Source organism: Trichoplax adhaerens, genomic scaffold (genome assembly GCF_000150275.1).
Source record: "Trichoplax adhaerens TRIADscaffold_12 genomic scaffold, whole genome shotgun sequence".
NCBI classification, from domain to species: Eukaryota; Metazoa; Placozoa; class Uniplacotomia; order Trichoplacea; family Trichoplacidae; genus Trichoplax; species Trichoplax adhaerens.
In genome coordinates, this window is record NW_002060954.1 from 909,082 (window position 1) to 936,497 (window position 27,416).

General features: G+C 33.2%; 5 protein-coding genes across 5 annotated transcripts; 2 read left to right on the top strand and 3 right to left on the bottom strand.

Annotated features, from left to right (window-relative positions):
• Positions 1 to 775: 775 nt before the first annotated feature.
• On the top strand, positions 776 to 4,475 carry TRIADDRAFT_59793 (uncharacterized protein; the record flags this gene model as incomplete). The annotated part of the gene is made up of 10 exons (XM_002115727.1): positions 776 to 879; positions 1,829 to 1,888; positions 2,365 to 2,400; positions 2,540 to 2,627; positions 2,809 to 2,936; positions 3,035 to 3,113; positions 3,210 to 3,365; positions 3,437 to 3,575; positions 3,651 to 3,925; positions 4,404 to 4,475. The coding sequence occupies 10 exons, from the start codon at positions 776 to 778 to the stop codon at positions 4,473 to 4,475; spliced, it is 1,137 nt and encodes a 378-aa protein (XP_002115763.1).
• Positions 4,476 to 5,196: 721 nt separating this feature from the next.
• Positions 5,197 to 8,761, bottom strand: TRIADDRAFT_59794 (uncharacterized protein; the record flags this gene model as incomplete). The annotated part of the gene is made up of 6 exons (XM_002115865.1): positions 5,197 to 5,322; positions 5,815 to 6,009; positions 6,147 to 6,242; positions 6,447 to 6,619; positions 7,005 to 7,106; positions 8,068 to 8,761. The coding sequence occupies 6 exons, from the start codon at positions 8,759 to 8,761 to the stop codon at positions 5,197 to 5,199; spliced, it is 1,386 nt and encodes a 461-aa protein (XP_002115901.1).
• A 2,788-nt stretch (positions 8,762 to 11,549) lies between these two features.
• Positions 11,550 to 13,082, top strand: TRIADDRAFT_59795 (uncharacterized protein; the record flags this gene model as incomplete). Its single annotated transcript, XM_002115728.1, has 4 exons — positions 11,550 to 11,943; positions 12,232 to 12,419; positions 12,622 to 12,713; positions 12,806 to 13,082. The coding sequence occupies 4 exons, from the start codon at positions 11,550 to 11,552 to the stop codon at positions 13,080 to 13,082; spliced, it is 951 nt and encodes a 316-aa protein (XP_002115764.1).
• A 308-nt stretch (positions 13,083 to 13,390) lies between these two features.
• On the bottom strand, positions 13,391 to 16,386 carry TRIADDRAFT_30197 (uncharacterized protein; the record flags this gene model as incomplete). Its single annotated transcript, XM_002115866.1, has 4 exons — positions 13,391 to 13,519; positions 13,641 to 13,712; positions 13,849 to 15,494; positions 15,675 to 16,386. Coding segments are annotated over 4 exons (2,559 nt in total), but the record flags the coding sequence as incomplete, so codon positions are not given.
• Positions 16,387 to 20,807: 4,421 nt separating this feature from the next.
• Positions 20,808 to 27,315, bottom strand: TRIADDRAFT_59797 (uncharacterized protein; the record flags this gene model as incomplete). The annotated part of the gene is made up of 13 exons (XM_002115867.1): positions 20,808 to 20,929; positions 21,016 to 21,147; positions 21,274 to 21,568; positions 21,652 to 21,818; positions 21,911 to 22,052; positions 22,133 to 22,258; positions 22,365 to 22,510; positions 22,596 to 22,743; positions 22,885 to 23,004; positions 23,597 to 23,700; positions 23,838 to 23,883; positions 23,979 to 24,076; positions 26,946 to 27,315. The coding sequence occupies 13 exons, from the start codon at positions 27,313 to 27,315 to the stop codon at positions 20,808 to 20,810; spliced, it is 2,016 nt and encodes a 671-aa protein (XP_002115903.1).
• Between the last annotated feature and the right edge of the window lie 101 nt (positions 27,316 to 27,416).

A 27,416-nucleotide genomic window follows, 5' to 3' on the forward strand; every position in this document is an offset into this window, starting at 1 on the left:
GTAATTAATTAAGGGATTAATTAATTAATTAATTATACTGTACAGTACAGTGTACTGTGCGCTACAGTATAATATTGTACCCAGTACTGTACTGTACACTCACTCAGTCGGTGTCAGTGAATGGATTTTGACAAATTTAACAGCCCGAACCGATGTTAGTTCTAGTAGTTTGTGACACTGTGACACTGCACATTGCACAACACTGCAGGCAGCATCGGCAAATGAATTAAGGACCCGGATACAGACTCCAACTAAGTTGACCGAGATAGCATGTACTGTACTGTAGTAGCCCATACAGTACTGTAGTAGCCCATACAGTACAGTACAGTAGGTGCTATGCTGTACGCTGTACTACAGACTTAGTGTACAGTAGAGTAGTAAAAGTGCACAGCGAGATAAAATAAAAGATACAGAGTTCGTACTACCGTACAGCACAGTAGTTAGTACTGTAGCGTATAGTACTACTACTGTGAGAGTGTGAGTACCCTGCGGTAGGCTGAAGCTCTTGCAGCTGCCATGGAGTCAGCAGGTAGCAGTATGGAGAGAGGCTCTTTTACTACTGTAGTACAGGGTACAGTACAGCAGGTAGCAATACTGTACAGTATGGAGAGAGGCTCTTTTACTAGTACTGTGTACTGTAGACTACAGTCCACGGTTCAGCGTACTGTACAGTATGTACTGTACACTAGTACGGTCCAGTACTGGACAGTGACATGCTTTTTTAACTGGCAACACTGAGAAAGCAAAGCCACAAGCACATACGAGAAGCAGCATGATGGCATCAGAATTAGAACAAAAAGCAAGCGTCTTAAGGGAAAGGATTAAATCCGTCGATGAAAATATAAAAAAACTAACTGGTAGAGACCCATCTGAAATGAGGTATTATTACAATATTGTTTCACTGCAGTGTTAAAAGATTACAACTTGCAAATCAATTTACAGCATGTTGTCTTAATGTCAAAGAATCCATGACTACCACTCATTACAGTAGACTACAGCGCTATTTCCAACTCCTGAAGATTTTATTTACCCGACGTCAGTTGAATATTCCGCGAAATAGTTTCCATGTCAATAAGATATAGATTAATTCTGCTTTTTCTGTAAACAAGCATGCTCTGAATTAGGATAACATGAAACGGATCAATTTGGGTAATTTGTCGTACAGTACATTATTAATATGTTCAAATCTAAAGCTTCCTTTTCGCTGGGCAATGAGATGCTACTTCTTGTACTTTTCAACTGGCCGCTGTACTGTACTATTGCTTTTACGTCAGTAATAACGTAACCATCCTGTAATTGACTTTTGAAGAAATCGATAAGGAAAATGAACGATGCAATACACTCATGCTGTATTCATTAGGAAATTTAGTTTTTATTCTACTGTACTGCAGTTATCCCTGATTATAGTGACACTGCATATACTTTTCAGCTTGACTAAACGTGGACTTCTACAACCTACTTTGTCTTTTGGTTTCATATTAAGCTTCGTCGCTCACCAACCTGCCTGGGATAGAAAATTGATCCCAATTAGTATAGTGATTAGAAAATAAATTTTTTCTCTGCAAGTTAAACACGGTGGCGGTAGGTACTATAACATATCCGCCATTGTTAACTTAATAAGTACGATATACAGTATACTGTACTAGGCAAGAATCGAACTAGTTTTTCTTCGATACTATTTCATAGCCAATATTATAATTGATGGAAATATAATAGATGGTCAAGTTCCGCCACTATGATACTTCACTTCTAAAACAGAGAAACATGTATACCAGAATAGTAATAATACTCTATAACTTACGGATCTCAACTGTCTTTACTTCTGTAGGCAATTTCAACGACGAGGTATGCAGCGAGGAGATAATCGCAAACGGAGTTTCGCAGAGAGGTAATAATATTGCCAGTATATACGTACACCGATTGCGCCTTTAGAGTCACACAAATCTTCTCTAGCTAGCCTTATTGAATCTGTAACGTCCGCTTCATAAGTATTGCAATGTATTAGACGACACACACATGTACCGTATATCTGTTAGGCTACTATGCTAATGTACTGTACGTAAAGTTCTCAAATCGGGCTCGCATACTCTAGTTTGACTTTTCTATTGCTTTACAGTCCTTGAGATGTACGGTAAACAAGCAGTAAGATCATACAATGGCGGTAGCTGCTGAATCTCTAGAAAGATGCTAGTTTCAGCGTCTACTGAGATAGATGGCATGCAACGTGCCTCGATCCTTGTAATGTGTTTATGATCTACTAGTAGAGTATCACGGTACTAGAGTATGCAAAAATACAATAATAGTAATAAAAAATAGCTATGTTTAAAATCAACTTACCTTGCGTTATCTTGCGCATTTTTATAGCGATGCCAGTAACAAATATCGTCGTGCGGATAACAGGTTTGAAAAGAAGTTATATTCAACACTAGCTATTAAAAACTATTGCAGCAAATAAATTTTCGTAAACCTCAATGAAATTTTTGGATATTTTTACCCATCGATCTTTAAAACTTGTTATACATTGCTATATTTCGTTCAGCGGAGGTCGACGGTCTTCCTACAGACGAAGAGGCGAAGGATCATCGGATAGTGAAGCAGACGAGGATGAAGATGATGAGGAAGATAAAGTATTGCATCATTTTATATCTCATTCATATCGAGGATATAAATTAAATAAAGTAGATATGTGACTTTGGAATTACAGCATAATATTAACTTGATTAATCAGTTCATAGATTCTTATCCGGATTAATTTAACTCTATTATCCGATATTAATATAAAGTTAATAAATAATAATAATAAATTAGGAGATTAAAGTATTATTTTTTCTCAATTGTTATCAGCCCATGATTCAATCGTCTGTTGTGGTAACAGAACAAAAAGTTTCGCGTCTGCAGAGAGATTCCGAATTAAAGGATGAAAAAAGTAAAGCAAGGTGAAAGGACATTCGCATTGATAGGATGTGAACATAAATGAAAACTACTATTTCTGAGCTCTTAACCTTTTATTATAATGAATGTGGCATGTATTTAGGAATCGTCGCATGTTCGGTGCTCTACTAATGGGAACGCTACAGAAATTTAAAAATGAGTCCCAAGAACGCTCTGAAAAGGTGTTCTATCTTATCAAAGCACTAATACGAATTGCAGGAAAATTTTCAATCAAAGCATTTCCTTACTATTTCTATTTTCTTGTTATTACTCTCTAGGAGATCAAAAGAGCAATCATTGAGGAGAAGTTAGAAACTGCTCAAAGAGAAGAAAAAGAAAAAATAACAGCAGAACGACGCGAATTGTACAGTAAAAGAAGAAGTGAACAAGCCGAGTTGAGAGATATTGAAAGGAAACTAGAAAGGATTGAAATGGTTAGTCTTTTTCATCATATTTTAAGAAACAGCTTTCACTTACAAATGTCCTTATTACTAATATTTGGCAGGAAAAGAGAATGCAAGATTATTACAATGATTTAGGTATATTTATCAAAACTAAAACTTCTCCGCAGTTATTTTATCTTCCTGCTGAGCATAACGATAAAACCCGAGAACTATTAGAAAGTTCGAACAAAGAAATACAAGGTATTTTCTGTATTGCAAGAAGTATTTCAACTACGAATGTCATTCCTTAACTTTGTATAAATTACTTGTGAACAGAACTGCATTCTAGTCGCCTCAAAGAACTAGAAGATCACGAGGCAAACATTCAAAAATTGATTGCAGAACGTCGTAGACGTAACGCCGAAGGAGCAGCTATGGATGTTGCTGAAGAAAAACATTTGCAGGAGGATATAGATGACAAAACGAAAACTATGGACGAAAATAACGATGGAAATGATAATTCTATGGACGTAGAAAAAGCTAACGAAGTCACTGAAGATAGAGAGGACGCAAATACGGAAGAAAAGAATGACGACGTGGAAATGAATGAGGTATAAAATTAGTCAGGTTGTATTATAAGGTAATTTTGGACATTTGTATTGATATTATTGGTGTAGCAGGTCAATTGGTGTCTAATTTTAAGTTATATCCGAACAATCGTTTTACCTTTCGTGGGTAATGTTGTTATACACTTAATGATGCGTAAATTCCATCAGCTGCTGTTCTACAAATTTATGATGTGGATTATAACTCTTTCTACTCGGAACATTTTTATCTGGTGTTGTGTACTGTACGTTCTAAGTTCGATACGATGTTATGAGATGATAAGTCGATTCATATATTAGAGTAGTATACAATCTTGATGGCATTTTGTCATTGTAAATTGAAAAGAAATATATTGCATTATGGATATCAAATAAATGCATTATAGAATGATTATTTTGAAAATGATCCACTTAAGTAATTTATGAACTATCATATACTGTAGTAATCGAAATAAGCTAAGAGCGTTGATGTAATGTTTGATAGCTGGATACGTTATCCGCTCGTAGTTTTGGTGATTTTGAGCACACTGCCCCAATTTTTATATCTGGTCACTAACGACGCAATTAGACTAAGTTAATCGTCCCGTGCAGTTATGAGAAATTCTTATTGGAATATAATACAGCACTTAAACATGATTAGGGGAAATTATAACAATTAGAAGATCATAAAATCACTAACTATCACATGTGAAATAAATTTTTACATGCATACGAGCCTACTTATTAAGATGGATCAGTTGTTGTCTGTATATACATATATATATATACTGTATATACCTGTGATTTTAAAGGACGGGAATTGTAAAATATCAATTTGTACATAGCTACAAATTGTGTTAATACAATTACGTATCTTCACGTATGCATTGGTATCATTGCTTGAATCTTTTTCACGTACATCTGTAGTGCTCTTGCGATCGACTCCTACGTACAGTATTTTGCATTACAGTTAACTTTAGTATACCATAGATCAAAAAGACACAATCCACAGAAATAAATGTATACATGTATACTATAGCTGCAACGAGATGCTATTTTTATGGCAATAGACTTAATACAAAAATTTTAACTACTCTCTCTAGTGTCGCATTTTTTCTCTTTCAGTCAAACCAAAGAATATAAAACTTTATTAGATACTAATTATCATATGGTATCATATTTCTATTTACATACGCGCAAAATGTTATACAGAAGTATGGATTAATTTATGTACATTAATCAATATATCGTAACAACTTCTTATATGACAATATGTACCAAAATATAACATGATTGGATTAGAAAAATTTGGCAGGCAAGCAATAATAAATTTTAGCCAAACCAAGTTTTACCCAATCTACAAAGTCTGGATTTTTCCTTTCTAATGCAGTATTTGAACTTGCCGACAATAAAACGTTTTTTATCTCTATAATAAATTCCAAATAGTATGATCAATATAAATGCGGTACACAGTAGGAAGGTGTTAAAATGATTTGCTGAATATACGCCGCTATTTATAAATTCCTTCCATCCTTGGGCGACCTATTCATTTGGAAAGAAACGTTACGTATGCTTTTACTAAATTCGAATTCCATAATACCTTACAATTTCTGTATATTTATCAGTATAGTATAAAATTAATATAATAACGATATGTATTCAGTATAACAGTAAGTTATACGAATGCCCACTTTGCTCATTACGAATAGATAAGTAATAACATGTAATTAAGGCAATATACGTTGGTGCATTAAACCTTTGAGCTAACAATACTGTATGATGATTCGCAATCAATCAACTCATTGTATCACGGGTATTTACATTAGCATTGGCTTAAATTATTTAATAATACTGTAGTAGTAATTTAAACTTGAAAGGATTCTCCTAATCTATAAATCATCTCATGTTATACATACCTTGAAGTTAAAATTCTGTTCTTCTTGGTTTACTTGATCAATCATGCCGGACATTTGTGAATGAACTTGCAAGCTATTGTCATATAAATTGAGTTTTGCATCAAAAAGATGCTTGTTTTGATTTCTTTGCAGCTTTTTTTGAATTAGGCTAGTTAATCCAGCCACAAAAATTGGATAAATGGATTCTAAAGCAGCCTAAATATCGTAGAGGTTAAAATTTTATATTTATTTATTAGAACTTGTGAAACTATTATTGATAATAAGGTGTGACTTTAGTGTCTAATGCTTAAAATGCAAGTGAAAAAGAGGTAATAAACCTAGTAGGCTAATACCTTTAGATCTTGAGAGTGAGGATTAAACAAATCGAAGCAGCGCTTATTTGAATTATCACCATTACCCCACAACTCGATGGCGAATGAGAAGGGGATCTATTCATATGATATGAATAAATATTAACAGTAAATATCGTACTACTATAAGTTACACGATATCTCTGCTGCTATTGATAGCATCGAGCTAACTTTTATTATCCTCATAATATCCTCTATTAAAATTTATCTGCACCCACTGGTATTACTAGTTAAAAATGATTTATTAAATTTTTATTTTAAATCATTTATCTTTATCCCTACATTTCGTTTCCCTGCCATATAATCAAACACCGTACCATCAGCAGCATAGTCATTTAAGTCGTACGCATGGCCGTATGTAAATTTAGAAGCACTGCTCTTAGCCATTATTGAGGCCAATTTCAGCTGTTCTTTAATATTTGCGGGCTTTCGACCTATTTTCTGGGACATACTGTCTGCAAAAATAATACCATTAATATGTTTATGCATTTAGCAATTGGCTTAGTGTAGTAAATCACACTGTGCCATCGATTAATTAGAATTTAGTAACCTATGCTTGAAACTCATTCGATATTACTTAGGACGTGGGTACAATTTCAGAACGACTCACTACACTTTCATACTGTGTTCATACTGGTTAATTGTGAAAGACATTTTTATCGTTATTACTTTTGTGTTAGACGTAGAAGACATGGTCTACGTTGGAAAAACTGAGAAAAAATTAGCTATGGTACAGTATAAGTATCGTATGGGGGACCAATGTAACCTAGCACGTTTGATAGAAAAATCTCTCATTCAACTACTGTATAATTATTATATCGAAATTAGTACGATACTTACCGGAATATGGTACGTATATATGCTTAATACCAGCATGTAGAGAGAAGAAAGCATCAAATTCGTATTGACTTGTTAAATCAAGCAAGACGTTGCATTCTGGTTCTAATTGATTAAGACGTTAAAAGTATTAAAGAATGAAAACAAAAAGACTTCATATTATTTTTGGTAATCTGTGTAATAATTTAACCATAAAAACAGGTAAACATGGAATATAACAAATTCACAATTACGTTTACCATTAATCCTGAAATCAAGTTTAAGCCTTTCACTAGTATCGCATTATATCAATTCAAGTAAAATATCTGGGATGATAACATCTCCTCGAGCTCGTAATTGAGTAATGTATCTTAATCCTTGACTTTGTATAACTCCTATACACGATATATTGTACAAACCGAGCTTCCGACACCCCTAATCGTACATATAGCTAAATTACTTGGTATATGCATGAGCTAACTCTAAGGACGAGGTGATATCTTGAAAGCAATAGCGAACTATAGCTACCTAGCACAGGGCGATATCACATAGCTGGTATAATAGTCATACTGTTAACAGCTAGTTTAAGTTGAAAATTATAATACTTTTAATAAATGCAGAACTAACATGCAATTTCAGGCTCTACTTAGCATAATAGTATTTCATATTAACATCGATTTGCATATTCATTTATTATTTTTAATTTCGTTAACTGTAAAGAATATTTAGTTATGGTGTCATAAATTAGATTTAATAAAGAGATTTTGCATCAAATTAATTATCGGTTTCTATTCGAATTAAATCATTTTTATCGAGAATATTACATTAACCTATGACAAATGGAGCGTAGATAATTTTTGTTAGTTAAGCTTATACTAATTTCTTAAAGTGGTTTTACCACCTAGAACCATGCATGCATAATATTTTACCAGTACATCAAAATTTAGCACTTGATATAAAAAATACAAGTTGCAACACAGTTAGGTTGCGGCTCTGCGACTTTCATTGGTGAAGGTTTGCCCTACATGTAACTCTACCTGATTGATGTTGCATATCGACCAAATAGAAAGTATCAATTTTAATTTACCTGAGAAAGAATGTGGACCGCGATATTCTTCATCTTCCTTATTACTGGAACTGCCGCTTCCACCAAATTGCCATTCAAAATTTCTATTTAAATCTACTCCAGTACTAGTACCTCTCCAACAATAATTTCGAGTTCGTTCCGCATACTTGCGACCATCAGGATTCAACATTACGATAATAAATAGATCTACGTAAGTTAAAATGTAATGACTGAAGCGATAGGCAGCATTATCCATTGGCCTTTTATCACCGCTATGTTTTAATCCATTGGTTATATTGGTTAGCAAGAAAATGACACTTTCCGTTGGAATCAGTTCTCTTGCATGTTCGCCGCTAGATATTAAAAGTTTTACTCTTTTTTTACTACTGTCATTCCTCCAGTAATTTGTAATGTTTTGTTTTTTTAGATGAGTGAAGTTAGTAACACGTACTAATAGCTGTGGTTCGCCTAAACGAGAGACATAAGATAAATCCAGTCTAATATAGTCTTTGAAATTATCAGCCAAGGTTATTATAAGTTCCTTGGTAGTTTTATAATTATGATAAATATTATAATCCGGATAGTATAATTCTTGTCTAGGTTTAACATCGCCACATTCAGCTAGGTAAGGGTGGAAGCCTTTCACATCGATTTTTAAAAGTACTATCGTTAACAATAATAAAATGCTGGATCTAATCGATTGAATTAAAATCATCTTTTTCTTCTTTCACAGATTTGTGCTGCAGCACACAAAATATGATCGCAACAGATCCAACGGACTACATGGAACTTCTCAGTATCCGGCAAGGTTCTTAATGTTTAATTGAAATATTCGACTACAAGTTGATTAGCTTACCCTATCAGTTTTCCAATATTCAACGGCTTACTAGTTAAATGTAATTGTAAACCAAGTAACAGTTTACGCGTACACTAAAAAGCTACCGTAGTGTTTCAATGCAATATCTACCTTCACGTTGATATTATAATTTTTAGCAGGTGTAAAAAAAATTTCGAAGCTTACACTTCCCTCTATCTATACCAGATAGCAATATACTATACATCAAATAAATAATATATTGATTAACAGCTATGTATGGTTAAGCGTTATTTGTTTAACTTTATTTATTTACTGTATGTCGAAGCTGATCCTGAATGCTACTTGTTACTTATAAACTCTACTACTGCTACACGAATAGTATACAGTATATTAATCTGTATACAAATAACGTACGGTACGGCATATTAATTATAGCAGTATATAATTATGATATAAAATGACCTTCAATGTGGTTGTCAATAATAATATATTAATACGATTGTATTAGTATGCAGCCGCAGTCGGTAAGGTTAAAAACTAGCTATTGTTATTAAATCATTATCATTACATTATAATAAACTTCAACATTGAGAGCTTAATACATACAAGAAAGCTTTTGTATTATTAAATGAATTCGGTCTAGTTCCAACTGTCCGGTACTGTAAATAAGAATCTAATTTATTCCGTGTTTTTTAATATCCTTTTATGTACAGTACTGTAATAAAAAGGGTCAATAGACTAAGCTGGAAATTTATTTCTGCGAGCCTGTAGAAAACTAGACGTTTTAAGTACAGTCGTAGCTTTCTGTACATGGATAATTAAAAATCTACGCTTGAATTATACCGTACTTGCAGAGGTTTTATACGCCCCTCTTTTTTCTTACAAGTCCTTGACTAATAATAACATAAGGCGTGGAGGATCTACAAAGATTTTAGCCTTCGAACATAAAAATTACGTTAAATAATTTAGTTTAAATAGTGAGGTAAAATTTGTAGCATCAGTAACTTTATTCGTGTATTTTTTAAAATAATTAAATTGTAATAACAATTACAGCTATTGTGATATGACGGTTAATGATGTATAATCGTGCAAGGTGTATGCACATATTGCACATGGTACTGCAAACCATATTAACAAAAAATGAAGAAAAATGCGCTGTACAGTAATTTAACGGACTGATAAATGCTAACTTTGCAAATTCTTTCTCTACTCCATTATCAATCGTAAGTGCATATCTCAATTTGTTCTTTAAGGTGGAAAAATGAAGTGTGATGACGTCCATTACGTGATTAAATAAGTAATTAATAACTACTGCACGAGGTTTATACATACAACAGTAAAATTTACGATAGGTGAAAGATGATAGGTAGAGAACTCGTCTACTGTGCAAATAAGTGTACAGCCAGCACTGAATACAATAGGATCGTTCAGAATTAGCTAAAGTTATGTTTTTAGTCCTCAGCATCGATATTCTAACGACTGCAGTATTAGGCACGATGCCAGCAAAGTATAGTATGCACACTCTAAGCTAACTTTAATTTAATCAGGCTTTCATGATTTGTAGACATCAAGTCGTTAATTCTCTGGACATAAAAATATCTATATATTTAATTAAAACCATGGCTTCTTCTAGTTTTGAAGTGCAGCATAATGCAACATTCAGTACAGCGTAATGATGTGCATTGCTCAATTTTTTTTATTCTAAAAGCCGTCTTGCTTTGGCTAGCAAGTTCATTTTACGACGATTGCAGTTAAGTTGGCGCCGAAACTACAAGTCAGTCGTATGCAAATGTGCTTACAGCTGATTTAGAATAAACAATATCGCGCATCTTAATTAACTTAGCTCCTGCTTTATTAATTGTAATTGCAATCATCATAGCTCGACTTTCCTGGAGTGAGAAATTGCGATTGTAACAGCTTTCAGAATAGAAGAAAATTTAGGCACCTACAGTGTTTGGATACGAATACACCAGAAGTCTGCATGTACAGTACTATTAGGTGGAACGTCTAGTGATAGACTTGTCAAATTTCTCTGTAGTGTGCTGTATTATATTTATTCGAGTGATTTATTACTATTTCATTGTCAAGTCAAAAGCCGGTTTAGGCTACCTTAAGATATTACTGTACTCTCCTTAACTAGGCATATAATTGCGCCATCGTTAAGTCGTAGAACAGTATAAACGTTTCTAGGCAACCCTGTACACTGTACACTCAGTGTACAGTGTACAGGGTGTCTTTACAAGTTGATCAACGGTTAACAGCATGATACTAGACGCAAAGCAGCAAACTGTACAGTACTGTACACTACAGAACTGTACTGTACGCCTGTACTGTACTGTGTATGTCTTTACAAGTACTGAAGGACAGACTGACTGAGACAGCGCAAAGCTCAGAGTCCCCTGTTGGAGGAAAATACTCATGCAAAATGAATAAATTTTAGTACAGCTGCTGCAAGGTGTGCGTTGATCAACGGTTAACAGCATGATAGTAGACGCAAAGCAGCGAAATACTCAACCTTAACATTCAAAATGATTGTAGTTGATATAGATTAATCGTAGTAAGTGATTAATTATACTGTAATTAGTAGTAGTAGAGGGAATCTAGAATGTCGAACAATTGCTACCGTTCATTGCTCAGGCTGCCAGTTGTGAAATATGTAGGCTTTAGTCGTTGTTGCAGCTGGATCATGTCGACCGGTGTAAATCTCCTTCATACAATTAATGATGCTAGCTTAGAATCACCATTTAAGTACGATGAAATTGTAATGGCTGAGCATCGAAAAGGTAGAAAACGACTGTTTCGACTAACTGTGGGAGGCCAATTTGCATCCCCTCTAGGTATCATCCCTTACGCACAAATTGTTGGTACCAATGAAAGGTCTACAAGCTTTACTTCGCATCAAGTACTCTTCTACAGACCTACTCTCGAAGATTACATATTACATATGAAGAGAGGACCTACCGTTACCTATCCTAAGGATGCAGCAGCTATGGTAACTATGATGGATATTGGCTGTGGTAGCAAGGTTCTAGAATCTGGATCTGGATCCGGAGGACTAACTTTATTTCTCTCACGTGCAGGTACGGACAGTAATATAACTAATTAATTACTGTATACTCATAGGAGAGCAGAATTTGCATATTGGAAATAGGTCACTAGAACGAAATAGTTACGGATAAAAAGATATCTTTATAGTCTGCTTGTATAAAATTGGTTTGAAAGGTTAAAGAATGCAGTACGACTTACAAGTATGCTACAGTTTAAAAATAGCACTGAGGTACAATCAATTGTAGTAAACTTCACTATCGTACAGTATAATATAATATAATATCCGTAATTTAACTTTCATTGTACTGTACTGGACCTAGTTGGTAATGAAGGCCGTATCGATAGTTATGAAGTAAGATCTGGTCATTTAGAGATTGCGAGAAAAAACGTGCAAGCATGGAAAGGATCTTGGAATGTTAACCATTTGCAGACATGGCCAGATAATATTTATTTCTTTCATCAAGATGTTATTAAGGCTCTTACAATGCCTACAGATGTTTTCGACGCGGTAAATATCTCATAAAATGCACAGTGCTTATACACAGTATAGTGAAAGATGGCACAATAATTTGCAAGGCTTCTATACATGGCAGCTTGTAGTATTTCTTATCGAGCAGTTACAATGCTTTACCATTATATTATTATTAACAACTTCATACCGTATGTTTGATCTTGTCTAATTTTACACACTTAATTATTGACGTTATTAGGTTGCATTAGACCTACAAGATTTATCGGATGTTCTTCCGTTTGTGTTGAAAGTATTACGGATTGGCAGACCAGTTGTCGCTTACTTGCCTAAGTACGTAAACCCGTTGATACTATTACAAAATTAATAGTAAATAGATTTTGCCGAAAAATTGATAATATATTAATTACAAAACCGTTATTTAGTATCACTCAGGTCATAACAACACTGCAGCGTATTAAGCAGCAATCATTGCCATTTAGTTTGGATAGAGTAGTCGAAGTCTATCATAAATTATGGCACATTGCCCCATCTAAGACACTCAACTTCAGCTCTGGAGCGACCCACTCGGAATCGAATGCAAAGAAAAACGATTATGATTACTACTTAGCTCGACCTTCTCATGCACAGCATCCACACACCGGTATCGAAAATGTCTTTATAAATCCTTTAATATTACTAAATTTTATATCAGAATATTAACTTTTAAGCAGTTGAGGTTATTTATCTTTTAGTCATAAATATAATTTGAAATTAAAATTTTATATTTACATCGTTCTTGATTTTTTTACTTATGTAATCACAAGCCTTCATTATAAAGATGATAAGAATAGAATAGGATTGACTCGTGTAAGTTATTACGATGATTCTAGAGTAATTAGAGTAGCAGTAACTTTTTAATTGGGTAATATACATTGGTATCAACAGTACTACTACTTCTTCGACAGGTGTGCGAATTCGGATACCCTTCACTATCATAATATCTACGATATTTCGAAATTCCTTCTGGACTACTGCTTCTCCATTAGTAATTCTACTTCTTCGACAGGTGTGCGAATTCTAATATCCTTCTCTACCATAATATCTACGATATTTTGAAATTCTTCCGGGAAATAACATACTCCATCCATATAAATATCCTAAATTCAGATTTTACATTATTATTAGTATCAATCACGTAAGGGCATGTTATGATTATTGCAGTAGCACATATCAATGGCATTCTTAACTCCTATCAGTTTTTAAAACTGTATGTTGTACCTTAGCCCATGGACAACTTTGAAGTCCTCGATAAAAGACTGCTTTGGCATTTGCAGCGTTTCCTTGACTCATCTAAATATACCGAATTTGCGTAAATAACAAGAAGCTATTTTATTAAATCTTTTAAATTGAAATTTTCACGTTTCTGATGAAATATCGAATGTACGAATATGGCTTACGAGAAATTTACGGTTTTAACATTACTTACTTCATAACGCATGTAATCTCTCCAAATTGCTATGCAATGTTTAGTCCAAGGACTAACAATTGCACGTTCGTAGATGGATCGCACTCTATGACTAATGCCAGTATCAATGGAGGATAGCCCATCTGACGTTATAGTCGTATTATTAGTTGGATTTAATTGGTTATTAAAGGTATGCAACCTAAATTCTTCTTGCTGCATTGCGATAAGCCATGGTAACGATGATGAACTTCGGCTGATTACATTATCAAAATAACGCCTCATACGTCCCATAACAAACATTTGCGTTTCATTGTTAGCAAAAGTAGATAGAAGATCCAAATTGTATGGGTATCTATTCAGAGCTTCAATGTTAAATTGGCGCTTCGTATTATAAGAACAATATGTGGTATCAGTATGAATTTTGTAGAGAAGTAATTGATTAACGGTTAATTTTTCTAATAGAAAATTCAGTGCTGACATATTTTGTGATAGTTTTAATTGCAAAAATGAATCTTTAATTGATGATATTGTCGATTCGAATACATTAGAAGCAGATTCCAGGTTGTTTATGAGATATTCAAATATTGCATGGCAAAATGTGAGATTAATAATATGTTTACATTTTTCTTCTACACTTGAATTAATATTTTCTGAATTTATAGATGAAAATAAATTATCCCTAATGTTATTCATATACTTTTTACAACGAAGAATTTCAGTTGATGACAACGTAGTGGATGAAATTGATTTTGAAAAATCCTTTGCTTTATCAGCTAGAATGGATATTACATTGAGTACCGTATTTTGGACGTTTTCAGTGATAACAGAGTTTAAGGATTCATCATATAGATTTAATTCCAGTTCTATATAGGCCTTAATAACAGCAGTTAGAAATACCATTGAATTTGTCTTTTTTGACATGTCCAAGACCTGTTCCAGAATTCTTTTCGCCAAGTCAAGGTTGCCTAAGATCATCTCTAATCTAGCATATGCTAGCCAAATCTCGATATTGCTTCTGTTTAATGATTGTCTAAGAAAATTTTTGCAAAATTTTTCGAAGTTCTTATTTTTAACCATTTGCGACTTCTGATGTGTTGGGTTGCTTCTTATTAACCCGTTACAGGTGATTACTTTGCATTTATAAGCAACATAATTTATCCATATCAGTGCTAGCCTTGTGTAATTATGTGCACTAAATAATGATAGCGATTGTGCAAATATATTTGAGATAAATGCTTCCATATCGGTCCATCGTAAAGATTCTGCATTGATGAAGGTCCATCCGTGATAACCTTGCATTTTAAAGCCTGGGCATAGCCGCACTTGATTTACATGAGTATATGTTAGCTGATCGAATCGTAGGTCTTCTTCAAGTGATGATGCCTCGAGTAACATTACCGGCACTCCTAAAAATTGGAGGAATTTAATAATGATTTCTAATTTTAGCGTTTCTGATGCGATGATAAAAAGGCAAGAATTTATGTCATCGAATAAAACTAATCGATCGACGTCTTCACAATCATCTTCGGTTTCTCCTTTCAGTCGGTTCGGCTTCCACGGTAACCATCCTTTACCTCTACGATATTTTTCAAGGTTGTTCCAAGCTTTCCATAATGGTTTGTCCTTTACAACGCTTTCATCATCTTCAGTATCTGAATTAGATATTTCTCCATTTGATTTATCGATAGTGAAATTTGATCCCTAATTTATAACGATCAAAGGAATTAAAGAAAGTAAATTTATCGTAAATAATTAGGTGCATCGTATGCTACGTTTCACATGACATGTTACAGAGTATTAATTTATTGCTCAATCTATCATATAAATGAAGTCAATAATTAAAATACGAGGGATATTAGGTGTAATAACCGTATTACTGACCTTTTCTTCAACACTTTTCATCCATTCATGCCATCCGCTAGCGTTTACTTCTCCAAATCGCGCAATATTACTATCCCAGAAAGTTTCAAAAAAAGCCACTCGTCCTGTTAGGGTCGATGTGTCACAGATTTGATTGGGGCAAAAACAGTTAAATTCTATTAAGGCTTGAAAGCATGCTATTGCTTTTTCAGTGTGACCGACTTGAGCTAGAAAAGAGCATTTTTGAAGGAAAATTTTTATCATTCCTTCCTCAGCATTAGATTCGCAGCCATGCGATACTAAGTTACCCTCCTTTATATTCGACAAGTTATCTAAGCATTGATCATATAAGGAAATCAAACGAGTGGCAGAAAATGAAGAAAATCTAGCTTGGGAATAAAGTAGATAATATCTCCATATTATAGATCGGTTAGGGTAAGTAAAAGTTAGTTTTTTCCATCTTTTTTCCAGCTGGTCATTATCCCAAACTTCGGCACATAATTGCATATGACCCAATATTAATTCCATAGATGTAGGATTTGCTTCGAGTGCTCGCTCATAAATAGCAATTTTTCGTTCTGTTAAAGCCTTTCTCTTAATATTAGCAGTGAATTTATCTGCATAAGTATCCTGAAATTGAATAAATTGTAACCATAATCCAATATTATCGGGATGCTCGCGTAAATCCTTGTTGTAATCATTAGCTAAATTCGATAGATATTCATCCAGGTTGGTAGCTTTAAAAATATGTTGGTCGGCTTCTTTCGCGCCTGTAGTATTAGTTAGAATCGCAATTGTTTGTCTTTAATAAATTTTAACATAATTGCACTTTTATCAATCATCAATTTACGTATAAACTATAAAGCATAAATAAGTATTTGCATTTAGGCTGTTTTATAAGGAGAGACTTATAAACGGTTCGTTATAAAATATAAAATTTTTCATTGTTTGTAATAACTCTACATCGTTACATGAGGCAAACTTATAACCTAGATATAATAATACGAACCTAGGATTTTACGATCCAACGGTATGAAGAGGCTACTGGCTGCAGAATTCTTACACTGATCTTCCTTATTACTTTCCTTAAGGTTTTTGTATAGAATTTCGTTATCGTTGCTACACACCTTACTGACTAATTTGTAATAACGTCGCTGCTGAAGAGGATTAATTACATCTTTTTTCTTTAACCGTTTCTGTCTCCATTTTACTATTCTGTTACGACGAAGCCCTTGGACTTCTACTTTCATAAATTGCCGGTACTCAGGTATGTCTAGTCGATACAGCTTTTGATACCTTACATTATCTAGGTCAGCATGGCGATCAACTCGAAATGCATCTTGCGGCTTTAGATTCGTTTCTTCTATCCATATGGTATTTGGCTTCTCCTTTATTGTACTTTTAAGAGTATCCTTTGAATGCACTTTCTTACGCTTCTTTTTATCGATTTCCTCCAATCCAAAAGTTACGTTGTGTTGTTGTTTTGGTGCCTGAACTATCCCTATAATTTTGTGAATGGGTTGACAGCATTGAGATTTGCATATTAGTAATTTAGAATGTAAACAAGTTAGCAGAACAGATACGTGTTTACACTTAAAATGTGCTATAATTTACTAACAGATCTAAGTTACCGATTATATACTGCAGTGATAGATCGTTCTAAATATAGGCACGATAAAGTGTATATATTATTTTACTAAGACGTCACTTTGAAATTCCAATTAAAGTGATGGGCAGTAAATTTAACAAAATTAGTTCCTACAAAGGCTAAATTAGTAAGGATTCGATTTATAAAGTGTAAAGATATGAATACGTATCACAGGAGTATAATTTTAATTTGATAATTATCACTGACTATTAAAATGGGTATCTTCATAGTCGTCGTAGGAATAAGGATCATAATCTTCCCAAGTGTAGTAATTTGCTTCAGTAACCTGCTGAGGATCGAAGCTTTCATTTCGTAACCAATCTATTTCATTTTCTGTTATTTGCATTGCATTTATTCGAAAAAAGAAATAGATTTAGCATCGTACGTCATTAAATATATAGTTATTATTACATATTATATAAAGAAATGATTCATTTAATGCGCATACTATGGCATAATACTCAACGAGTACTGTATATTCAAGATCAATCAGGATAAAATCGTTAGAAATGATCAAAAGTATCTGATGGACGATCCCCTATTTTTACGTATTGTATTTTAAACCGACTTTATAGCATTAATAAGTCCCTAAATAGGGTAATCGAACTGCGTGAATATAGTTTACTGTGCAAAACTTCAGTTATAATGCAGACAGATAACAGCAGATAAATAGACGCTTTCACGTAGTATAATCGACTATAAATCAATAGTATTGATGAAACTTTATCTTCGAGTACGGTAATATTTTATTTTAGCTACTACATATGCTATATATGCAATATTATATGATAGCGTAAGGTATCAAAAGCGAGATACTGTATTGAAAATTTCCAATATAATATAATTTTTTATGCTTCGACACTGATTGCTAGAGCCATTGTTGAATGGCATACAAGTAGCTGGTTGACTGTTAACTTCATGTAATAAACAAGCAAACGAAGTTCTGAACTAAGGGCTTGCTTTCACAGTTATGCATTATGACTGATACAGTAAATGACAGCACTAAAAATGGGTCCAAATCTAGCAGTTAAGTGCATATAAATCACACAGAATATATAACGGAAATCAATCATTTTCTACTATAACCGATTTTGTTAACACCAGAAATCATGTCAGCAATCTTGCAAGCAAGGAGTTACAGGGAGCACATTACCGTATTCCGTAATAAATACATTTAATACATATACGTGTTAATAGACCTCGATGGGATAACTCCTCGGCCTCTTGTTGGTAATCATGACTTTGCGTTAGAATAGGAAAGAGAGGCGTTGTATTTTGTCGATTGGAAGTAGGAGAAGTTTGCATCTCTTACCAGGAAAATCTTGACGAATGTTGAAGGAATGAAAGTATGAAACAGTGCTCGGTAAGGATTTGTACGAGTATACGGACGGATAAGACTTGCCTACAGTATCTAGTACTGTACCATGACTCCTAGCCATGCTCCAGCTCGAATATTACATACTGTTACTGCACTGTATAGTGTACAGTACTGCATGATACACTGTACTCTCAGTACACTACTACTACGCTACAGTATACAGTACAATCTACCATAGACTGGATTCAAAAACCAAAACAAGTAAAACTCCAACAGCTTCACGATTTCGTCTACATCAGTGGCAGTCTCCCGATACAAATTCCGAAGGAATTTTATTTACTAAAAGTTAACTATCGCCGTTTCAAATACCGATCTAAAGCCACTTTTAAAATGACAAAAAATAGCGTTGGATCAGTAATTTAAAACGGGAATAGGCCACTTTTAGCAAATTGAATTCCTTCAGAATTCATATCAAGAGACTGCTACTAATACAGCATACGCGTACACGAATCTGTGAAGCTGTTGGGAAATGTTGAATTTTGAAGTTTATTTTTGAATATAGTCTACAGTAGTCTATTTTTGGATTGTACTATTACTATATCATCATACACGTACAGTACGATATGTTACATAAGCGAATTTCTCTGCTGTGAATCTACTGTACTAGGTCTGTCTACTAATGTAGACAAATCAACGGGTCCAGAACTCGCTTTAAATAATAGCTTCCAGTAAAGGCCCTAAACTACAGTTACTAAGCACTGGTAATATTTACTAAAGGGATTTGCACTATCGCCTTTCGATTCCTGTATACTGTATAGTCAGTCAGTCACTTGAGGTATGCACTTAAAAAGACTGGAATAGACGAATCCAAAACAATTTCGGCTATATGATAGTCTTTAAATGCAAGACCTCCATTATTCACACCCTTCATTGAAGTCTGATTGCCTTATATAACTAGAGTAGTTATAAATTCTGACTGAACGGTAAAAATTAGTCACAGATGAAATAGCAAATACTACATCTTTTCGAATTTAAAGTTATAGACTGCAATCCCTTTGTTGTTTTAGTTCCAGCAGAAGAATGGAAATCTGGGATACTACAGTAGATATACAGATGATGCACCGTATTTACTCCTTATCATATACTATCGAGGCTGCAAGATTCCACTATGAATATAAAATCTGCACATTAAATGCACATAGTATATCGATCTTTACATAGCAAGGCAATAAAGTGTTCTACTCGAATGCACATAGGTAGTGACCCTTACTTTATACCATCACTTGCAAATGATACATTAGTTTAAGCTTATAGATCAAAGAGCTTTATCATAAGCAAAAATACGTCAATAAATAAATATGTTATCTATTAAGCAATTCTAGTGCAATAAAACCAGATCCAAACGCAATGGTAGTATTGTAACCCGAATAAATTAAATTAATCAATTAGCAATTTTTTGATAACATTAAAAATTTGCAATATTTGTTCTGTATCATTAAATATCATTGCATTTCATTTCCTGCATAATTATCTAGATTCATGTAGGAATTACTACATAAAATACGCAGACAGAATTTTACATAATTAGTAATAATAGTCATAATCCAGTACTGATACGGTAAATTGAAATCATTAACATCATCGGCATTTATGTGATTTTTTCTAACTTTAGTAACTGTAACAAATGCTGTTAATATCATACTGCCTTTAAACTATAGCAGTACAGCAAGATCTTTAATCAGTGCCTTTTTATTCCCAAAATAAACTATAAATAGATGATTATTTTAATATTATCATGGTGTGCAAAAAATGATTGACGCAATAACTTAAAATATACTTCATTTTAGAATAAATTTAATTTTTATAACCGATGACCCAATTCCTGTATACTTAAAAGAAATAGCTACTATTTGCATAAAATATATTATAATTTTTGGAATTGATATGTTGAAGGTTTGTAGTGCTATAAATGACACTAATCACTCAATCGCAGTTAACATTTCTTACACATTCTTGCGATAGTCGGTGGTAACAGATAAATATTTTAAGAAGGATTACAAAACCCAAGATCTATAACAAGTCCTTTGCCTTTATAACTAATCTATAACATAGAACGGAAACAATTTTTACAGGACTTAAGGTTAACAGATAAGTTTATAAAGGTATGTTACCTCCTATAGCTTTATCTTCTTCAGTAGTAGTAGTAGATGCATAATTAATATCTGCAATTACTTTATCCATTTCTTTTTCAAAGTCATCAGGAGATCGTGATAGCTCTAAAAATTAGATATTCATGTAATTATACTTTTCATAAAAATTTTTACATAACATGAACCAAAAAAGCGTTAAAGGAATCTCTTACGATCTTCATCTCCTTCTATATCATCCTCATCATCAGAATTATCATGTAACATTCGTAGGCGATTCTTTCGACTATAATCACCCTCAGCATTTAATTCACTGTAATCATCGGACTTTTCATCAGAATCTGTTACTGTTAATACGTTAAGTATACATTTAAGAAGTTCAAAGAAATCCACATATCACCCAAGAAGATTATATTACCAAGGAAATAACTAAAACGAAAATATTTTCACTTATTAACATCAGTAAAACTTACCTTCATTATTATTGCTGTTGTCATTCATTTTTTCAGAAGCTAGTTGATGGGTAATAGCTTCAAATTCAAACTCTCCTTTGAATTGAGGGTTTTCGGGCGAAATAAATCTGGGAGAATCTAGACTTGAATGGGTGGGCAATTTTTCAAAATGGGGCGTCGGATCTTCTTTATCGCTATCAATACTACTTGTCTGCTTTTCGAGTATTTCGTACTCTCTTCTTCTTGCCTTCATTTTATTTCTTTGACAGTATGAATAAATGTCTGCTAATAGTCTTTGCTGCATTACTTCGTGCCCCTATCAGTATATTGCTATGGTTAGTGTCTACTGTAACATTTTTATATTATACAATGTCTATAAGCGATTCACTAGTTAACAACCGGCTCTTTCTTCGGATCTTTATCAATATCAAGTCTCGTTAGTGATTCGTTGATTTTTAGACTAAGAGATAAGGCTAATAATCCTCCAGCTCTTATATCATTTTCTCTAAGGTCCAGTCTGATTAGTCTTTTATTATCAGCGATAACTTCAGCAATAGGTACAACACCTATTTAGAATAAGTTACCCATAAATTTTTATAGAATACTGGATCTCAAAAATTTGTAAATAGCTATATTATAAGAGTAGCGTTACAAATACCTTGACAAGTAATTTTTGCTGACATTAATCCCAATCGTAATAAGGATCGGTTTTTAAGCAAGCCTGTCCTGATTATATGTATACCCTCGTTTGTAATTCGATTGCAACCAAGGTTTAATGTTTCTAGATGTTTCATTTCAGGCTATTCAACAAAAAATAATTCTTACATAATTTCAATGATCAATTATTAAATATGAAGGAATTTAATAAATAAGATTGTACCAGTGATCTAGCGAGATGTTTCATTCCTAAATGAGTTATTTGATTATTCCACAATACTATAGTTGCAAGACCTCCAGTACGTGGTTGCTCAGCTAACCCCTGGCATAGATGAGCTAGACCGACATCCTTCAAAATTTTAATGATAACTTTAAATCATAATTTACACTTACTCGTAGTCGTAACAGCTTAAGCATTACTCTATTTTACGAGATTTTATTAACTTTGCCTTTACCTGAATAATATTATTTCGTAGATCAAGTAATGAAAGGGTAGAATTATATCTTAACATGTTCGCCAGAGGCACAGCGTCTGCTGATACTAGTTTGTTATCTCCGATAAATAGGTCTCTTAATGCTTCATTTAGTTTTAAGGCCGACGCTTGTTAGAGATAATTAAAATAAAAGAGTCTGATTTATGTCCTATTAATATGAAAATAAAACATCTAGATAAGTGTTTGACATACCTAAAAGGAACAGCGGCCGGCCGCTAACATGGGTATTTTCCATATGTAGGGTAGATAGACAAGATTTTGCCCTTATCGTTCTAGCAAGTAGTGGTATACTTTGCTCGGTCCACGTTGTATTGCGCATATCAAAGTACTCTATACTAGTCTACCATTTAAATGATCGAGAAGTATGTTTAGTGTTAATAGTTCAGTAGCAATGTATTAGTATTACGGGAAAGACTAGTAATATAGCAACCAAACTTTTTCTTACATATGAATGTAATGTTTAATTTTGTATTAAACATACCTTTTTGATCATTCTAGAAGCAGCATGCCATCCTCGTAATCTGATTTTCGGGTTATAACCACAGCTCAATCTCATTGTGCTGTGATAGTACTCAAACATTTCAAATAAAGCTATTGCACCCTATGAGAGCAATCACAGATTGAAAAAAAATTGTAGAAAAAGTGCGATAAATATTAAGGAATAAATGTCTATCATACTTTAGAAAAATATTAAATATTATAATAGTACAGAATAAATTTATACCCAATACCGACATTAGAGATCAAAACTAATAAATGTCACTAAAAAAAGTATCCAAGTGAACTAGTTGATTATGTGAAAGAAATTTTACGATTAGAATATGTTGAAGCCAATTGATATTCAAACTTGAATGTAAAAAGCGTTGCTCACGGTATCAAGTAAATGAACTGTAAATTAAGAAATGTTGCTCTATAGTGTATCGTTATCGTATGAAGTCATGACTCTTTCCACTATTATTAAGTGTTGGAAAAGCGTTTAAGTAGACAAAACATGGACATGTTCTATTCTAAAGAAAAGTTAAAATACAAAATACACACATGGTAAGTGCATAAAAGATTATTGCACTGTCTAGATGCGTAGCATGAGCACTGTATCATAATTTAGTAACACATGCTATAAAGATGGATAGGTACCGAGACTGTGAATGTGAAGAGAAAGCGATTATACATTATCTGGCGATGATATGTCTCACCTCGTCGTCTAAACTGGTATTCTCAATATCGATAGTGATCCATCTCGCTCTTTTGAAAATTTCTTCTAGTGTTTCGCACGTTTTGTTGTCTGCTAATCTAGCATCTATAAAAAAATGGCATTAAAATTAGTTTAGTACTGTACGACTGCAGCAGTATGGGATAATTGTAATGATACGACAAAAATGATAAATATATCTTTGAAATTGAAAGATGTAATTTACTTTCGTCTTAATCACATACCTTTTAAATTCAGGTAAGCCTGTGGTTCATCAAAGTCAGTAATATTCTTATGAAAAAATATCGGGAAATGGTTATTATATGAAATGTTGATAGTTCGATTGCAAATTCATTTGTTAGGTATATCATACACATTTATAATACCTCTAGTTGCTGTATCAATTTCTCTATGGGTTTAACTCTTAATTTAGCACAACTTTGTCGGTAAGCTGATATCATCTCGCTGGCGGTTGTAGCAGAAGCTATAAATAAAATGTAACTAGATCAGATACAAACTCGTATAATTTTAACTAGACCTTGCTTCTTTAATTGCAACTGTCTTCCTGTATTAAGTAGACAATAAGCATAATGACAAAATAACTTTAATGCTACATATATTATATGATACTGCACCCCATTAACCTATTATTAAAATCAAATTTAGTTTCATAATTATTTTAAGCTTCAAAGTGTAGAGAGGATATACTTATTATGAGTGCAATAGGCATAACTAAAATGTTATGTGAAACTTCACACAGCACAAATTAAATGATAAACTATTTAAGAAATCAAATCTAGTTTCAGGGGTATTTAAAGCTCCATGATGTGGAGAAATTTTCTTTACTTTACATCAACAAGCATAAAATAGATGTTGTTTGTGACCAGAATTAACTTCAGATTGGTAAATGTCAAAAAAACTAAGTTAGATTTCAGTAAATACAGTATGATTGCGATGCTATAGTATTTAGTAAAGAATAAAATAAAAGTGTGACAACTTTATTCTATTCAGGGACTACAGTACTACCCCCAGAAACTCCTAGAAGTCCCTGACTACCCCCCCAAAAAAAACTCTAAAAATGAATTAACCGATATCTTTGATCCACGCCAGATTTACTCAGATATGTACAGTACAGTAATAGAAACTCTTAACGGCCATTGCTAGTATAATCAGTTTTGATAAAATATTATGTTCCATATCCACCTTATTTATTGCTATGAAATCGGAAGTAAAATCTTGGATAACCTACAGGTGATTGCTGGAGGTTGATATATTTAGGTTCGATGATGATAATGTTACTCTTAATGATGATATTGTGTTCATCAGTGTATTTTTAATTTATTGTATAGCTAGGACTTATTTCAACAGCTAGTAATAAATGTAGCTTCATCTTATACTGTACTGCAGTAGCTGGTATGAACTGTTAATAGAATATATCTATCTGGCTCTAGATAATTTACACGAACCTGATATAATGAATCATAATTAATTATTGCTAAAAGGTTGGTAACAAAAAGTGTATATTGTATAATACTTTTTGACACTGTATGACAGCACTGGATGTAAACTTGTAGAATAACTGTTGTATGCCGTTGTACAGCACGATGGTATTTATAATAAATACATCAAAATATATCATATTATTACGAATCGATAAGATTTTATTATCCGTTACATGTTTGTTTGGATAAATACGAATTCATCTGTTGAGTTATTATTAATATGGCACTTCAGTAGTCAGTCTATGCAGTAATCTGTTTTCCACAGTAGAGAGCAACTGCTAACTTTTACCTCTAAATGTACAGTACAATACTGGAAAGTTCACACATGGTCATGAAAATTTTTTTTTGACTACTAGCTACTTTAATTTCATCATTTAAAAAGTAACAAATTCACTATACTTAACTCTGGTAGAAAATGTACTAGTGTGAGTTTTTACATAGCCAGAATTTTATTTTTAGCTGAGATCAAATTATAGCAATTTTAAAAATTCGACCAGGCATTTTGCATTAACGTGCACAGTTTAGCAAGTTCACTAAAGTCAATCATTGCTGACTGCCGATTGTGCTATTGGATGTATGATCCTTGAATTTAAAATCAGTCATGATTTTATTAATATTTTTTTAAATATATCATAGATATTGTCAGCCAATGTACTGTACTGAGCATTCACAGTGATTACATGTAATACACTCAATTGTAGTCATGATAAATTATTAATTAATTAACATCTGCGGTTTTATACTTTTATTAATCTTACAGTATGGTACCGTAAAATGTACGGGGTGAGATATACTCGAAAAAGCTGTGGGAAATCATACAAGTACAGTATATGATTTACTGAGAACGTGGGCTTCTAAACATTCAAATACCTTGAATAAGTTCTAGGATAATTATGACATGGTTTACATTCGATATGCTTTAATAAAAGAGGACGTATCTAACTTGCAGTGTTGAGCGAGTGTTGATCAGTTTTTTTTAAGACAAATTATAATACTGTGGTTTGACCACTACTAAGATTAGCTTAATAAAAGGTGGCTAAATCTTACTACACATTCTGGATTAACGATTTTTTTTAATCTACTATATACCTAGAGTTGGAAAGTGTATTATAAATTACTGACATACGAATTCGTTACAGCATTTTTGGTGGTAGTATAGTTATATTTTATCACTTATTAGAAAGCACTCTTTAGTTTATGTTTTTGTTAGTTGTGAAAGATGTCTTGAACTTGAAAGAGCGTTCCGATTGTTTTCGATTCAAAGTACTGTAAAGGCTAATGATAGTGCCATTTAAAGTATACAGTCCATTCAGTACATGATAAAACTAACTAATAACAAAGTTACCAACTGTACTCTCTATATTGTGTACAATTCTAAAGACTTTTACCGAATTCGTATGAAGTAAATAAATCAGTGCATGTTAACTCGGTTAAATCAAGGACAATTTGAATTAGAGAGCTGTTCAACTGGTAACAGAATGGGGTTCTACTGGAAGTAAAAGCAATCGAGAATGATAGAGCAGCAATAAAGCGTATGTTCCATTAATTTCAACTTGTACGTATCAGAAATAAAAGAAACTGGAGTGAAAACAGATACTGTACATCCATGGTTTTATCATATCGAAGAAGCCATATGAATACTATTTGAATAAAAAGGCACTTGATACGTATGGTATACTATATAGTATCGGTGTAATGTGGCAAAGTTTGTTTTAGAGATTGGTTAGCAATAAATAAAGATGATGATGATGAGATGAAGATTAATACTAGTCGATGATGCTTACTTTTATTTTTGAATTGAACTATTCTACTAGTTTAATATCAAGTTCTATTGTACTCCTTTCGATTTACCTGCAATCAAAGGATCCTTCACTTCAGCAACACCAGAAACTAAATTTTCATCGGAAAATTTGACAATCTTCTTGCCGCTTCCACTTGATAACGATTCATCGTCATTGTTATATTGTTGTGGATGTGAATGATGAGAGTTATCTTGAATAGTAGGAGCATTAGCGTCCTGTTGATCATCAGCAAGATCTGTAGTGCTCTCTTTAGGTTGAAGATCTTCACTGACATTAGCCTCTATCTTTTCTTCCACCAAGGAGGCATGTTGTCCTTTGACATCGTTAATACTGATATCGACACTACCCTCTTCTTGTAGCTCTGCTGATTTATCGCTTAGCACATGTGTATCAATTGCCAACTGATCGTCGTTACTCATTCTTGGTAAATAGTATATCTAAACCACGACGGAAAGGTAGCTCAAGTTGATACACAAATCAGGCTACCTTGTCTAACTAAAGGGGAAATTTTGAAGCAATA